This window comes from Hyla sarda, chromosome 3 (genome assembly GCF_029499605.1).
Source record: "Hyla sarda isolate aHylSar1 chromosome 3, aHylSar1.hap1, whole genome shotgun sequence".
Lineage (NCBI taxonomy): Eukaryota > Metazoa > Chordata > Amphibia > Anura > Hylidae > Hyla > Hyla sarda.
In genome coordinates, this window is record NC_079191.1 from 174,440,437 (window position 1) to 174,457,432 (window position 16,996).

The 16,996-nt window shown below is 44.1% G+C and overlaps 1 protein-coding gene across 1 annotated transcript in view; it reads right to left on the bottom strand.

Annotated features, from left to right (window-relative positions):
* Positions 1-394: 394 nt before the first annotated feature.
* Positions 395-16,996, bottom strand: part of ALPI (alkaline phosphatase, intestinal) — a 33,147-nt gene continuing 16,545 nt past the window's right edge. Inside the window, exons 9-11 of the mRNA XM_056563227.1 lie at positions 6,201-6,392; positions 1,651-1,767; positions 395-916 (exon numbers count right to left, since the gene is read on the bottom strand). Coding sequence (XP_056419202.1) covers positions 633-916; positions 1,651-1,767; positions 6,201-6,392 — 593 coding nt within the window. The 3' untranslated portion in view covers positions 395-632. The remainder of the gene's footprint in view (positions 917-1,650; positions 1,768-6,200; positions 6,393-16,996) is intronic.

Below are 16,996 nucleotides of genomic sequence, written 5' to 3' on the forward strand. Positions count from 1 at the left end.
CGGGTCTCTTCGTCGCTCCTATGGAGAATTAATAGATCGAGTGCCGTCCTCAGCATGAGCTCCTCTCAGAGAGCAGGGGCGCCAGGCAGAAGATCGCAGGGGTCCCACCGGTCTGACCTCCCCAAGATCAGAGACATATATATACCCTATTCCGTGGATAGGGGGTAAGTTTCTTTTCGCTGTACCACCCCTTTAAGTTTAACTAGGGAAACTAAAAGATAATTTTAAAAATGATAAATACATAAGGAGTCAGCTTTCTTCCATCTTTATCCGGGGTACTACTACCTAAACCAGCTAGTGGTCTCCACAAGAAGAAACACTATCCCCTTAGACACTCACCCACACATATATTGGTTTGAAATGTTTTATTGATACTTATTGTTATTATCTCACCTACTGAACTGTGAACTCATGATCATGTCTACATTTCACTTTTGATATGTTGTTTCCCCAGTGATAATCTCATCTGTTTTTTTAAGTAGATTTTTTTTTTTAGTTCATAGATAGCAAATAATGTGTCTCCTTTGTTTTTACTGCAGTGACATCAAGGTGTTTATAACAGTCCAGTGTCCTTGTGATAAAAAGAGAAAAACCTCACCCTTACCATGGGTGTAGTGTAACATAGATAGATATTACACATTCCACTGAGGAAAATATAGCAGCCAGACAGCAGACACCAGGAGCAGGCCCTTCTTCATAGTCACATAGGGCCCTTTATTCTTTGGTCGTTCCGGTGGGCACTCACTATACGGTGGCAAACATGCAGCATATGCCATGACATGCGCTATATAAGTTTGCTCATGGACACCATGGAAAAGGTGTGCCATGGGACCTTTGGAAAATATGGCAACATCTTCCCCTCCATGAGTTTCTGAAGACAATGGTACTGCAGCCTGTGGCCTATAGTTGTTTTCCTCTAAAATAAAAAGAAAAGAAGAAAGATGCATAGAAGTGTGATACTGGAGACCTAGAAGATGATATTGTGTAGGGTCCTATGTAAACTTATGGTATACATTGCTGATACAGACTACAACATTTCACATAACACATTGTGAAAAACATTGGTGCCTGGTAGACTTTGGGCTAAAACAGATTAAAAAAATAATAATTACATATGGGCATTACAAATATATGTCAGCTGGTAGTTCTTGACCTACAAAAAAACAATTTTATTTTAAATCATCTGGAGCCAAAAAGTTAAACAGATTTGTAAATGACCTCTATGTAAAAATCGTAATCCTTCCAGTACTTATCAGCTGCTGTATACTACAAAGGAAGTTGTGAAGTCCCTTTCTGTCTGACCACAGTGCTCTCTGCTGACACCTCTGTCCATGTCGGGAACTGTCCAGAGTAGGAGCAAATCTCCATAGCAAACCTATCCTGCTCAGTTCCTGACATGGAAAGAGGTGTGAGCAGAGAGCACTGTGATCAGACTGGAAAGAACTACCCAACTTTCTCTGTAGTATACAGCAGCTGATAAGTACTGGAAGGATTCATTTTTAAATAGAAGTAATTTACAAATCTGTTTAACTTTCTCCGACCAGTTGATTAGAATTTTTTCCCCCTTTAATGGGAATATGAACTCTTACACAGCCTTTTAACTGGTGAAGAAGCCCCTACAAATTAATAAACATTCCATAGAATTCTTACCACTTATGGTACCATTAATGTCAGGTCGCCCCTCTGCCGTCATGGAGAAGCCTGGACCATTACCATACAAGATGGATGTATAAGGCTTCTTATCGCTTGCTTTTTTGGGGGCCAGACCTATAAAACACCAGCAAATAACCTTTGTTACCTCCTGTATGTTTCAGTTATTTCGGTACATCAATAGTTTGACATTTGACAACGCCTTTTTATGTATTTTTTATGTTGATCTGATTCTTCTGTAAAACCTAAAAATCCAAAAACATACTGACATTAAAATTTGTCCTCTTCTGACCCCTATAAGTTTTTTATTTTTCCGCGTACGGGAAAATAACATTTTTTGCGCCATGATCTGAAGTTTTAATCGGTACAATTTTTGTTTTGATCGGACTTTTGATCGCTTTTTATTCCTTTTGATATGGTATGAAAAGTGACCAAAAATAAGCTATTGTGGACTTTTTTTGCGCATACGCCATTGACCATGCAATTTAATTTATGATATATTTTTATAGTTTGGACATTTATGCAGGCGGCGATACCACATATGTTTATTTTTATTATGGTTATATATTTTTTATATTGAATTTGGGAAAAGGAAGGGGTTTTTAGGAGGAATCATTTGATTCCTCATACAGATCAATGGGATTACATACAATCCATTAATCTGTGTGCTCTGCGCTTGATTGAGCCCTGCCAGGCTTTATCATTCTGAGCACCGGAGCCCCCGCAGCAGGAGAGGTAAGCCCTCAGGCTACCTCAGCAGTGGATCGCCAAAACGATCGCGCCGCGGGGGCGGGCCATTCACCCCACTGGACCACCAGGGACAGGATACCGGCACCTTTAGACTTTAGAGGCCGCTGTCAACGGTGATCTCGACTATTAACGCCAGCCCCCAGCTACAGGGGGCCAGCTGGGGGCCAGCCGGTATGATGCGGGCTCGAGTCGTGAGCCCACGTCATACCCCGTTAACAGCCATTGGACGAGCATGGACGTCCATGGTCGTTATCGGATTAATAGCATATGGTGCTCTGTCACACAACTTTTTTACATTTTCTTGATACACCCTCACATTCCCAAAATATGTTGGTTTATAGTTCAAGTAATCAGCCATGAACGTGTCCTGGGACATAGGACATATAGGTCCCAGTTGATAACATGTTCGTGCAACTGGACGTAAGCATACGTTTTAGCAATCTCCTGCATAGCGCAATGCGCTGCAGGATATCGGCAATGGGACTCTGTCAATTACAGCCGGGGTCCCACCGCAGCTGCTGAGACTGTGATTGTGCCAAGCTCGGCAGAATTAAACCCATAAATCCCATGAACAGACCTGATAACAGAATCAATAGGATTGACAGGGGGAGGAGGTTCACCATGTTCACCCACAGCGACCCTGGGATGCGATCGCTGGGTCCCATTGGTTGCCATGGCAGCAGGAGGCCAGCTGATGGTCTCCTATCTATCTAGTACATCCGCCTATGCACAGGCTGCATGTCAGTGTATACCGACAGTTATACAGATGTACTGCAGCATAGTATAAGAGGTAAAAAGTGAAAAATATAAATAAAATGTTTTTCCATAAATATATAAATATACCCCAGCATGTTTGCAAAAATATTACCAATATAAATAAAAAATAAACCCTCGCACAATGGTATTGGATGAAAAAAAAAAACAAGTCAAAACATTGCACCATGAAAAAGTGAAAAAAGGGATTTTTTTTGTGAATAGAAAGAAAGAACATTAAAAGCTATACAAATTGGGTATTGCCATAATCGTACCGACCGACAGAATACAGGTAACATTATTCTTAGGACACAGTGAATGCCATAAAAAAAAATTTTTAAAACACCAGAAATTATCGAATTTTTTACAATATTTTGGCATTTTTCACAAAAAATGCTGCATGAATCAACAAAGATTTACTACTAATATAAAGTACAATATGTCACGAATAAACAGTTTTAGTATCACTTCGCTCAGTAAAAGCATGTCAAAGTTATTACAACTTAAAGAGACAGATGCCAGATATGAAAAATTGAGCCTGGTCATTAAGGTAAAAACAGGCAGCATCCTTAACCCCTTAACGACGCAGGACGTATATTTATGTCCTGCGCCGGCTCCCGCGATATGAAGCGGGATTGCGCCGCGATCCCGCATCATATCGCGTCGGTCCCGGCGCTAATCAACGGCCGGGACCCGCGGCTAATACTTCACATCGCCGATCGCGGCGATGTGCGGTATTAACCCTTTAGAAGCGGCGGTCAAAGCTGACCGCCGCTTCTAAAGTGAAAGTGACCCGGCTGCTCAGTCGGGCTGTTCGGGACCGCCGCGGTGAAATCGCGGCATCCCGAACAGCTTGCAGGACACCGGGAGGGCCCTTACCTGCCTCCTCGGTGTCCGATCGGGGAATGACTGCTCCGTGCCTGAGATCCAGGCAGGAGCAGTCAAGCGCCGATAACACTGATCACAGGCGTGTTAATACACGCCTGTGATCAGAATGAGAGATCAGTGTGTGCAGTGTTATAGGTCCCTATGGGACCTATAACACTGCAAAAAAAAAGTAAAAAACAAAGTGTTAATAAAGGTCATTTAAAATAAAAGGCCCTAATAAAAGTTTGAATCACCCCCCTTTTCCCATAAAAAAAATAAAACAGTGTAAAAAAAAAAATAAACATATGTGGTATTGCCGTGTGCGTAAATGTCCGAACTATAAAAATATATCATTAATTAAACCGCACGGTCAATGGCTTACGCGCAAAAAAATTCCAAAGTCAAAAAAAGCGCATTTTTGGTCACTTTTTATACCATTAAAAAATGAATAAAAAGTGATCAAAAAGTCTGATCAAAACAGAAATCATACCAATAAAAACTTCATATCACGGCGCAAAAAATTAGTCCTCATACCACCCTGTACGTGGAAAAATAAAAAAGTTATAGGGGTCAGAAGATGACATTTTTAAACATATAAATTTTCCTGCATGTATTTATGATTTTTTCCAGAAGTGCGACAAAATCAAACCTATATAAGTAGGGTATAATTTTAACCGTATGGACCTACAGAATAATAATAAGGTGTAATTTTTACCGAAATATGCACTGCGTAGAAACGGAAGCCCCTAAAAGTTACAAAATGATGTTTTTTCTGTTTTGCCGTGCATTTTTGGGTAAAATGACTAATGTCACTGCAAAGTAGAATTGGCGACGCAAAAAATAAGCCATAATATGGATTTTTAGGTGGAAAATTGAAAGGGTTATGATTTTAAAAAGGTAAGGAGGAAAAAACGAAAGTGCAAAAACGGAAAAACCCTGAGTCCTTAAGGGGTTAAAGGGGTTAATGATAAGGTGATGGGTGGGGTTATACACTGTGATGGGCGGGGTTATACATGTGTATTAGACATACAAGCTCCTCAATGTCAACCATTGACACCCCCTGATTGTATAATCCCGCCCATCACCTGATATTCATTTCATTATTAAAATTAAATTTACACCCCCTGACTGTATAACCCCACCCATCAACTGATACTCACTCCATTATTACAATTAAGTTTACACCTCCTGACTTTATAATCCCACCAATCACCTCCGTCCACTCGCATTATTAAAATTAAGGTCACACCCATCTGACTGATTCCCTTAATAGTAAGACAAAAGATAAACCCTCACATCTCAGGAATGGGAAAGTGTAAAAAGGTGTGGGATCAAGGCACGCTTAGTTTTTTATTGACAGTTAAAGCTTAATTTTGCGGGGGTGGCCACAGGTCCTCTTTAACATTTCAGTCCAGTGGGTGGTCCAGTGAGTGGCAGCTACCACAATGCCGCATAGGCTGTCAATCTCTGAGGAAGATGAGCCACTAGATTCATAAACCAAGAGTTAGTTGGACGGAAATCAACTCATTAAGAATGATACACTTCTGACCAATCTTCTCAGATTCTCCTATCTACCCTATAACTATCATGTGATAGCCTGGTTATTTGTCCAGTTATGTTTGTACTGCTGAATCCCACATATAACATATGTTATACATTTCTGATGTGGCCTTGAATTTCTATGTTTAAAGGGGTGCTCCGGTGCTGAGCAGTCGGAACAAATAGTTCCCAAAGCTTAGCACCTGCATCGGGGCTCGTGACTTCACGGCCCCACCCCTTCGTGATGTCACACTCTGTCCCCTCAATGTAAGTCCATGGGAGGGGGCGTGGCGACTGCCACGCCCCCTCCCATAGACTTACATTGAGGGGGTGGGAGTGACGTCTCAAGGGACAGGGCCGTGACGTCACGAGCTCCAACGCCGGCTCTCAGCTTTCGGAACTATTTTTTCCGAATGCTCAGCACCGGAGTACCCCTTTAAACTCGAAAAAATCTGTCTTTTATAAAGCGTGTTTTGTGATAACTAAGGTAACCTAATAGGCTTGCCATCAACCATGTGTAATCTGCATGAAATATCCTACTAGATATTTGTCCTAACACGTTAGGTCGTATCTATTATTATACGATGATTGTTTGAAGCCCACGTATGTAGACTGGTTTCATGACATAAAATCATGCTTACCAAAGATGCTGTTTCCCCTGTAAGTGTAGCCGCCGAAGCTGAAAACATGGGAATGGTCAGCGGTAACCACAGTCAATGTATCTTCTTCTTTTGTCAGTTCTCCAGCCCTTTTTATTGCTTGATCAAACAAGACACCTTCCGTCAGGGCCAACTTGGCTTTACCATCATGGTGGGCAAGATCGATTTTACCACGTGTTAAAAACAAGTATGAGAATACTTTTATTCTATGAAACACACACACATAAAGTTATAATGTTATAATGATGTAGTGTTACCAATGAAAAGGGTAAATATAGCAAATGCTATCTTGTTGGTAATTGTTGGAGGGCTTAGGCTATGTTCACACCTCAGAATTGACGTGAGAAATTCCGCATCTTTATTCTGCACGGAGATTCCGCTGTAGCAGATTCCAGTTGAATTTAACAGGACTCTGCTGCGGTGTGCACACAGCAGAATTTCCGTGCCAGAAACATCATATTTCCGTGTCCACAGAAAGAATGAACCTGTTCATTCTTTCCGCAGACTCCACCCGGAATGCATATGAGATGGCACATTCCCGTGCGGTTTTAGCACCGGCATATTATGCCACTGCCCACAGTCACCAGAATGTCCACACAGAGATTTTCCGTGCAGATTTTCCTAGGTCTGAACACAGCCTTAGTCAAGTTGGTCATACAAATTAGATCACTGTTGGTAGAATGTTTATTTGACGGATAGTTATCTTTCTCGTTTTCCCCATACACATGCACACTCACCTCTAGCTCACCTCAAGATCTGCTCATAGATAATATTATCTTGTTAACCTCTTCCTCTCCCTCTCCCTCTCTCTATCTCTCCCTCTCCCTCTCTCTCTCTCTATCCCTCTCCCTCTCTCCCCCTCTCTCTCTCTCCCTCTCTCTCTCTCTCTCTCTCTCTCTCCCTCTCCCTCCCTCTCTCCCTCTCCCTCCCTCTCTCTCTCTCTCTCTCCCTCACTCTCTCTCTCCCCCTCTCTCCCTCTCCCTCTCTCCCCTTCTCTCTCTCTCCCTCTCCCTCCCTCTCTCTCTCCCTCTCTCCCCTTCTCTCTCTCTCCCTCTCCCTCCCTCTCTCTCTCCCTCTCTCTATCTCTCTCTCTCTCTCTCTCTCTCTCTCTCTCCCTCTCTATGCAAACCTAAAGAGTAAACTATATCTGCTACGCAAATTTTATAAGATGAGGCTGGAAATGGGTGAACGTATAAAGGCTATGCTAGAGATTGTGGACCAGCTAGGTGCAATAGGTGAAGAAATGAAAGCCAATCATGTAGTAGCATTACTGCTATGCAGCCTTCCAGAATCATACAGTGCCCTTATAAATGCTCTAGAAACTAGACCGGAAGCTGAACTGATGCTAGAATATGTTAAGGAAAAATGAATTGATGAATACAGCAGAAGAAAGGAAAATCTGCATAGTGAAGAGAATGAGAGATCAGAGGCAGCTCTGAAAGTGCATGCAGGCAAAAGACAAAGCAAATAAACCAGGGTATGTTTTCGCTGCAAAAAGGCCGATCACCTGAAAAAAAACGGTTCAATCTGGAAATCTGAGCAGCGAAGACAGGAGCCACCCACAAGAGAAAGAACTAAAACTGAAAGAAAAAGAAAGTGCATCATGGAGCGGTACTTTTAAAGTGATTTAGAATAATACCTCACACGGATGGTACATTGATTCAGGGGCAACAAGTCACATGACAAGCGACGAGACATTCTTTACAGAAATAGATTTTAGTGCAAAAGACAATGTCTTCCTAGTGTAGTAGGCCTCTGGGGTAGGGGTAGTGTAGTCAGGCTATTGCTTCAGTATATCAGGGGTTAAGGTTAACCCTATTGTTCGTGACGCCAGGCTGAGGGCTAGTATGCTGAGGTAATTCTCCGCCTATCGCCGCCCTTGCCAGTAACGATAGGTGCATGCATAAAATGACTGAAGGTCCACAAGGTTGTTGCGGACCTTGACTTTTGTTATAAGTCTTAGAATTTAGGGTTAATTGTGAAGATCCGTCCGGATTTAGGGGATAGATATGGTCCGGTGATCTTGCAGAGTGCTTAGGGATTGATTACACTCACGGTTTTGTAAAGATCAGCCGTCGCCGCAAGGCTCGGGCCTAACTCACTGATGACAGCAGCGCAGATCCTTCCCTGTCAACAGCCCACGAGGAAAGTCCAAGTCAGCTGTCACTCATCGTCACATAGCCTGATGGGTAAACACCTGACTTCCTCCAAAGTTCGTTGAACTACAAACCATAGAGTCTTTGGAACGCATCACGTGACCTGCAGGTCCTGCGACGCTAACTAGGTAGGTACACTTACTATATAAATATATACATATTAAATTTAAATAATTAAGGGGTGGCAAGGGGCTAACTAAGGATGAGGACCCCACCTACACCTAGGGACTCTGACTTTGGGAACCTCACCACAAGGCAGTGGATGCAATCCGGTGCCGGGACACCACAAACCCCCTTACTTAAAATAAGTTGACCCCGACGCCTGTCCCCTAAGGCAGAGGAACTAGGACAGACTTAAGCAGAATCTCTAATGAGACAGAATCTGCATCCTGACAAACTTTTATACACATTAGGCACTTTTAAACCTACTAGACATTTTCTAGGCATTTAAAACATTTTGTAGACTAGTAATCCTACTAGACATCTAAGAAGGCTTCTAAGACATTTATGAAGTTATCTAAGCAATTATAAAGCTATATAAATAATTATGAAGCTTTCTAGACCTTTAGTTTCTAGCTTCTAAAACCTTTTTTGTTAAGCTTACTATACATTTTTAAGCTTACTAGACAATTAGGCAGCTATCTAACATGTAGTTTCTAGCTCCTGAGGCATTTTATTAGCTTTCTACACATCTTTATGAGGCTAACTAAACATTAGCACAGCTCTTTATACCTTTAGTTTCAAGCTAACTAGACAACTTTATTATCTCACACATTTTATTCGCCAACAATGAGTTTCCTGTTAGTACACATAAGGTATACTGGCTAGCCGGAAGCTAGGTCACAGTAAGATTGGCTGCTAGGGTCTATCAGCTACACGCTACTTACCCCTAGAGCACTTCACATAACCTACCTAGGTTACTTTAAGAATTACGTGTTTCATTTGTTAGCTCGCAAGAGCACCTGCTGGCCAGGTAGAGCATCTCACACACGCAAAGAAAGAGAAGAAGAAATGTATCTAACAGTGGTAGGAATTGAATTTCAATAGGCTACAATCCCTAAAGTGTTTTCTTAAGTGAGATATTTTATTTTGGTGTATGTACTAGAGAAACTTGAAGTAGTACATTTAACTCAGTTAGTTAAGGTACTATGTGTGCAAGTACTATTTTAAGAGTAATCTTTCCTATCACTTTGTCAAGACAGGTGCTAGCAATTGGCGACAGCAATAATACTACCCTCGGAGGAACCGGGCTGTCACCTATTTAGCAACTGCTAAACCCCTTTAGCATTCTATTGATTTGCATATACAAGACTCATTTATGTTTTTAGTGTTGAGTGTACACGTGCAGCACACCGACATTTTTTTGTGTACAGCTCTGACTCACTTTTTATGTACATAGACATTGGACTATCTTTCTATGTACAACCCTTACCTATTTTTTATGTACACAGACACGAGGATGCCTTCCTGTGTACAAGAACCATATACATATTTACTACACAATTTACACAGTTATCAACACTCCAACATGGTTCAGGTGCATTCACCTGATAAGTGCAGCATTTAGCATAAGAGTTCTTATGAAGCTGCTGGTATATACATAAAACAGACGTGTAAGGATCAGCAGTCCACTTACACTAGGAGTCCAATTAAGGGGAAATGTACAAAGTGGTGTGTAAGGATCAGCAGTCCACCTACATTAAGAGTTCAAGGAAGGGAAAGGTAAACGCGGCCTTAACCACAACTCAGCCGGGTACAGTCCTTAATGAATCTCCTACAGGCTAGGAGTCTCTTGACTTAATAGTCAGGCACAAGCTTAGTGGTTACATTGCTGAACTGTGAACTGGAACACTCTTAGCACAGTCCTGCTAGGCACAATTCTTGATCTTGGTTGCTGCAAAATAAAAGTGGTTAACACAAGAAACAATCTGGCATTACTTTAAAGTCTCTTCAGAGAATATTCTTCTTTACTCTAGTTGTGCCTCTCTTGGTTGCTCCATACCTTCCAACAACAGGGGCAGGTGTAGAATTGACATAGCTTTGCCACCCCACATTGGTAAGGATGGAGTGGTGGATGGCAGCATTAGAAGGGGACACAGGCTTTCTAGCCGGGATCAAAGTGGGGTAATGGGGCTTGAGTACCATCTCCAAACTAGGATGGACCCATCACTCTTTCGTCACTACCCTGGAAGCAGGCAAATTCTACATGTCAGAAGAGGGCATTGGTACATACGTTGGTACCTGTACAGGAGGGGCCTAGGTACATGCGTTGGTACCTCTGGAACAGACAAACTCTCATTGCTCCGAGAGGGTCTGGGTACGGTCTTTGGTGCCCGCAATTTGGGCTTACTTTCCTGAACTTGAGCAGGACTTGACTCTCGACGGTATGTAGAAAATGAAGAACTTGACTCTTTGCTGTCCATAGAAGATGATGAACTTGACTCTTGAGGCTCCTCCTCCTTGGGTATGCTGGTGGAGGCTTTAGGAGCAGACTTTTTTTTTTCGGCCTCAAGTTGAAGGGATCGGACTCCCAATCCGTTGACGGAAAATACTTGAAGGGAAGCTGTGTTGGGGCTGTTGGTCTGGTGACCGCTGCAGCCCATTCTCCACGAAGGCTTTGGACGGGGGTGTACTCCACAATTTTACCCACCTCCAAGGTGCAGAACTTCTTATGGAGATATGGCCTTTGCTCTGCTCGCCGGTTTACGAGGATGGTCTTCCCAGTGTGGCAGTCAAGGAGTGTCCCATAACCTCTGACCTTGTCGAACTTGGCCACAGTTGCTCTTCTTCTTTCTAATGGCTCCTCCCCTTCTCGGGGGTGATCCCATTTACGAATGTACAATACCTCCATTTCTTTGGTGTTTTCTTGCCACCGTACTTTCTCTTCAAGGGGCAAATGCACGTGCTTGGGGGCATAGAGTTCTTTAGCTTTTCCATCAATTCGGCCAGCTCGGCTTCTTGACGGGCCCTTTCCCTTTCTGCAATTGGGATTGGTGGGAGTGGCTTCCCAGGTAATGGTTGAAGCACGGTCGTGCACTTGGCAAGCTTGATCGAGGTATGACCTCAGGGCTGGAGGAGGAAGAATAGGCCGCCTCTGGCGGGGTTCTCACTGCAGACTCCTCCGATGGGATCTCGGCCCACGAGCCCCAAGTTCTGTGGTGAGGGGATAGTCTCATCGGCGATGCACCTCCAGGTGTCCCTGTGCTCTTCGCTGGAGGTGTCTCTGGCCAATCGTCGTCATCATCAGGCAATGGGGGAAGATTGCAGGCCCCCTCTTCGTCTAATGACAACCACTGCAGACGGTCAGCAAGTTCTTGGAAAAGTCGGGCTGCGACTGCCACAACTTTCCGCTTTTCCAGTGCCATTTTGCTAACTTCACCATGTGGAACGCTGCTCTCCGCCATGTCTGTACTCTCCGGCTCTCTGTGCAGACTGAAGAGGTCGATGTGCGTGGCGTCTTTTATAGTGGGCTTCCCCAAATTGGCGGCCGGCAGGAAGGACGTTATCGGTGCAGCCCCGACTTCCGGTCCCTCCGGAGATGACAGGTTAGTGCGGGTGGTGGCGCATCGCGGGCTTTCTTTTCGCGCGCTTTTCCGGCAGCAGTTCGGCTCCGCCTGTGCCGACCGGACCAGAGGATCGCAGCATGAACTCATTGTGCAGTTTACACATCTTAGTTGTAGATGAATTTTCGCCTCCCCCCTTACTTTTCTCGTGGCCCCCTTGTATGGTGCACCACAAGCACCGCTCCCGTACACAGCAACACGGTTTACAGCACATGAATAAAGCTTGTTTTCTGGGAGGGAGTACATTTTCACTAGTGGCGACTGTAGTAGGCACACACCCAAATCCTGTTCATGATGCCAAAAAGGCTTTGTGGTAGGCCTCTGAGGTAGGGGTAATGTAGTCAGGGTATTACTTCAGTATATCAGGGGTTAAAGTTAACCCTATTGTTCGTGATGCCATGCTGAGGGCTTGTATGCTGAGGTAATTCTCCGGCCTATCGCCGCCCTTCCCAGTAACGATAGGTGCATGCATAAAATGACTGAAGGTCCACAAGGTAGTTGAACTTGAACTTGGTTAAACTTTACTTAAAGACTTGCGGTACATCCAATGAACAGTAACAGTCTCATTAATACAGTCTCCATACACTTCAGTGACTGACAGTTGTTGCGGACCTTGACTTTTGTTATAAGTCTTAGAATTTAGGGTTAATTGCGAAGATCCGTCCAGATTTAGGGGATAGATATGGTCCGGTGATCTTGCAGAGTGCTTAGGGATTGATTACACTCACGGTTTTGTAAAGATCAGCCGTCGCCGCAAGGCTCGGGCCTAACTCACTGATGACAGCAGCGCAGATCCTTCCCTGTAAACAGCCCACGAGGAAAGATAGTGAGCAATGGCCGCCGCTCCCTTATATGGGCAGGGCCATTTTGGATTGGTCCAAGTCAGCTGTCACTCACCGTTACATAGCCTGATGGGTAAACACCTGACTTCCTCCAAAGGTCCTTGAACTACAAACCATAGAGTCTTTGGAACGCATCACGTGACCCACAGGTCCTGCAACGCTAACTAGGTAAGTACACTTACTATATAAATATATTCATATTAAATTTAAATAATTTTATTTACAAAAGGGGTGACAAGGGGCTAACTAAGGATGAGGACCCCACCTACAGCTAGGGACTCTTACTTTGGGGACCTCACCACGAGGCAGCGGATGCAATCCGGTGCCGGGACACCACACTAGCAAATGGGTAAAGTATTACAGCGGAAGGCAATGTTCAGGGGTTTCTGTACTGCAAAACACCATCAGGGGGCAAGCAAGGCATCCTTGTAAAGAATGTTCTATGTTCCAAGCCTAGAAGGAAGCCTCCTATCAGTTAAAGGGATACTCCGCCCCTAGACATTTTATCCCCTATCCAAAGGATAGGGGATAAGATGCCAGATCGCCGGGGTCCCGCTGCTGGGGACCCCCTGGATCTACCATGCAGCACCCACCTGTAGCGCCTTCCGGAACCGCTGGAGGTACTCAGGCTGAGTCCATCTCGACCACCGGGACGGAAGATCGTGATGTCACGACTCCGTTCCCGTGTGACGTCACACCCCGCTCCTCAATGCAAGTCTATGCAAGGGGGCGTGACAGCTGTCACGGCCCCTCCAATAGACTTGCATTGAGGGGTGGGGTGTAACATCACACGGGGCGGAGTTGGGCAAACAAAGGACTCACTGTCCTGTTCAAAGGTAAATTCTAGCAAGCGGAAGGATAAACAAACTTCTGTACAAACTCATCACAACAAATAGTGGGGAGAAGCGATAATGACTGCAACATACCTACAAAACAGGCTCCCTTCAAAAGCAAAATTTGTGGTGCATTGTGCCAAAATAAACCTACAAACATGACAAAGGGCATAGTCGTCTGGAATGGGGGCATGGTTGGTCAGAATAAGGGGCATGTTCTCACTATTTACTGTTGGATTTACACAAAATCTGTAAATGAATGGCTGGAAATGGTCATAAATTTCCAAACCTGTGAACCCCCATAGTAAATAGAGTGGAATCATCTTATGCCAAATTATTAATCCCCAAGACACTTTCATTCTCAGTTGCGCCTGTAATGCTACTTTTCATTTTTGTCTTACAGAAAAGGCAGCTTTGAAAAATGAACCACATAAGTTCCATATTGATGCAAATGATCAGGCAAATGGTCTCTCAGCCTTATAGATCCCAAATGTGACAGCCAATCATCGCATGTCTGCCTGCAAACAGCCAGTATGTTTTCCTCTTAAAGGGGTTATTCAGGATTAGAAAACCATAGCCACTTTCTTCCAAATACAGTGCAACTCTTGTTTGTGTGTGCTATTGCAGCTCAGTTTTATTGAAATGAATGAAGCCAAGTTGTAATGCCACACACAACCTGAGGACAGGTGTGGCACTGTTTTTTTGGAAAAAGCCTTATCCTAGATAATCCCTTTAAAGGAAATCTGTCATCAGTATCACCCGCACTAATCTGTCATACAGGCTTGTAGTGCTGGTGATACTAATAAAGATGATACTTACAATGTCCTGAAGGGCCCAGCCATTGCGCCGTTATAGCTGTTTTTCTTTTTATGCAAATTAGGTCCCTCGGGCAGAGTTAGGACCGGAGCTCCGGGGACCCCACGTAATCTTCCCCCAGGCGGGCTTTCCGCCCGGCTCATCAATATGCACGGCCTCCCTCCCTGCTCTAGCGGCAGGTTTTTCGCCACTGCTCATGCACCGCTTCCAGAGTACACCCGGAAGCAGCATCAGTTTCAGCCTCATTCCCATGGTTAGCAGTGAAGTGTGAGGATGCATGAAGGCATGAGGGTGAATTAGGCTGAAACTTACACCACTTCCGGGTGTACTCTGGTAGCGATGTATGCGCCGTGGCGAAAACCTGCCACGAGAGCAGGGAGGGAGGCCGTGCATATTGATGAGCCGGGCGGAGCACCAGCCCAGCTTAAGATCACGTGGGGTGCCCGGATCTCCATTCCTAACTCTACCCATTCCCGAGGGACCTCATTTACATAAAAAGAAAAACAGCTATAACGACACAACGGCTGGTGCATTCAGGACATTGTCAGTATCATTTTTATCAGCATCACCTGCACTACAAGCCTGTATGACAGGTCAGTGCGGGGGATACTGATGACAGATTTCCTTGAAGGAATTATGTTAGCACAGATTGGCCTATTGGCTTATAATTAGCTTATCCTCAAAGGATAAAAAAATTATTTTATCTTATGAAATGTCAAAGAAAGGCAAAGTGCAAGTGAGATACCCAAGATATCCTGCAGGTATTAGACATGGTCAATAAAACCATAAATTCTTGCAATAACAGCTTATCAGTAAAGTTTTGTAAATAAGTAACAAACATCTTCTATTGTGCCAAAACGTTACTGTCATTTAAAAAAAAACTTCTGACAAGTTTAGATCTCACTGCCTTAGTTCTAAGACCCACTGTTATTGTGAGTTATAAGCTGTACTGTACACCTCTATATCATACAGTTACCAAATAGTCACTGCATTACTAGTCCTGACTGCATGCCCCATTTGTGTTTAGCCGTCATTTACCGGCCATGGATTCAGAAGAGCAGAAGATGCAATACTCTGCAATCTGCTGTAACGCTCCACGAGTGTGGACCCACTGTGCCATAAGTGGCAGCTGGCCAGGCAGGCAAAGGAAGCAAACTTACACTAAAGATAGCGTCAGATGCAGCAGAACTAAATTATGTGTTTATTAGCAAGCAGGTACTGTGACAACAGCTAGCCAAGATGGCTACAGGGGCAGGCTGGCTGGAACAAGCAGAAAGCAGACAGGAATCATGGTAGACAGTCCATAACAGGAGAGACAGGTCAGGTTCCAGGGGATGAGACAGAGGCAATACAGGCAGGATCAGGAACTCAGTTGGATCAGTAGACAGACAAAGATATTAGCAGTACTGAATAGTGTTGAGCGGCATAGGCCATATTCGAATCCGCGATATTTCGCGAACATATGGACGCATATTCATCATATATTCGCTAAATTCGCATATTCGTAATATTCACGTTTAATTTTTGCATATGAAAAAATTTCCATATGCGAACATTTGCATATACTAAAATTAGCATATACGAAAATTCGCACGCCAGTCTCACACAGTAGTATTAGAGCCTTCTGTACACCACACAAGCTGGAAGCAGAGAGGGATGATCACTGTGATGTGTACTGTGAAAAAAAACAATATTCATAATTACGAATATATAGTGCTATATTCGCGAATATTGGCGAATTCGTGAATATGCGATATTCGCAAATAAAATTTGCATTGCGAATATTCGCGAGCAACACTAGTACTGAATACTCAACCTTGCTAACACCAGGAACAGTAGGTGTGGCAGACTTATATAAGGAGTTCTTGGCTGAGATTTGAGGAGGATCCAATAGTGAGAGCACCCTGTCTCTAAGCTTCAACCTGTGTAAGCATGCAAACCCCAGTGGACAGAGCAGAAACTGAAGCAGGAGACACACCAGAGTAGAAAGACCAGGAAGCACAGCAGATACATGACACAGAGGATGTTGCCCGATGCTAGTAAGGACAGTACACATGGAACGCTGGTGGTTCCCAACAGTACTCCCCCTTCACGCCCCCTCTTCTTAGGCCCCCACTTCTTATGATCAGCACAAGAGATGGACTTCTTCTGGAGAACAGGGGTATGGGTATAGTGCACTGGGCTCACATCAGGCAATATCGCAGCATATGTCTGAACAGGGCCCAGTATGGGTTTCTCTGGCAGACAAGCAGGATGAGTCTGAATGTGGATCTGTATGGATTCTTCAAAAGAATAGATAGCATGAGTCTGAACAGGGCTCTGCATGGATATTTCAGGCGGATGGCCAGCATGAGTCTGAACATGGCGCTGCATGGATTCTTAAGACAGACAGACAGCAAAAGTCTGAACAGGACTCTACACAAGTTCTTCTGGCTGACAAACAGCAAGAGTCTGAACAGGGCTCTGGAACACAGATGCAAGTTTAGAACTCCATTTTGCTCGAGCAGTCTGTGTCTGGGAATGCACATAGGTATCCAGACGAGACATAATCGATTTTAAGCACCTCAG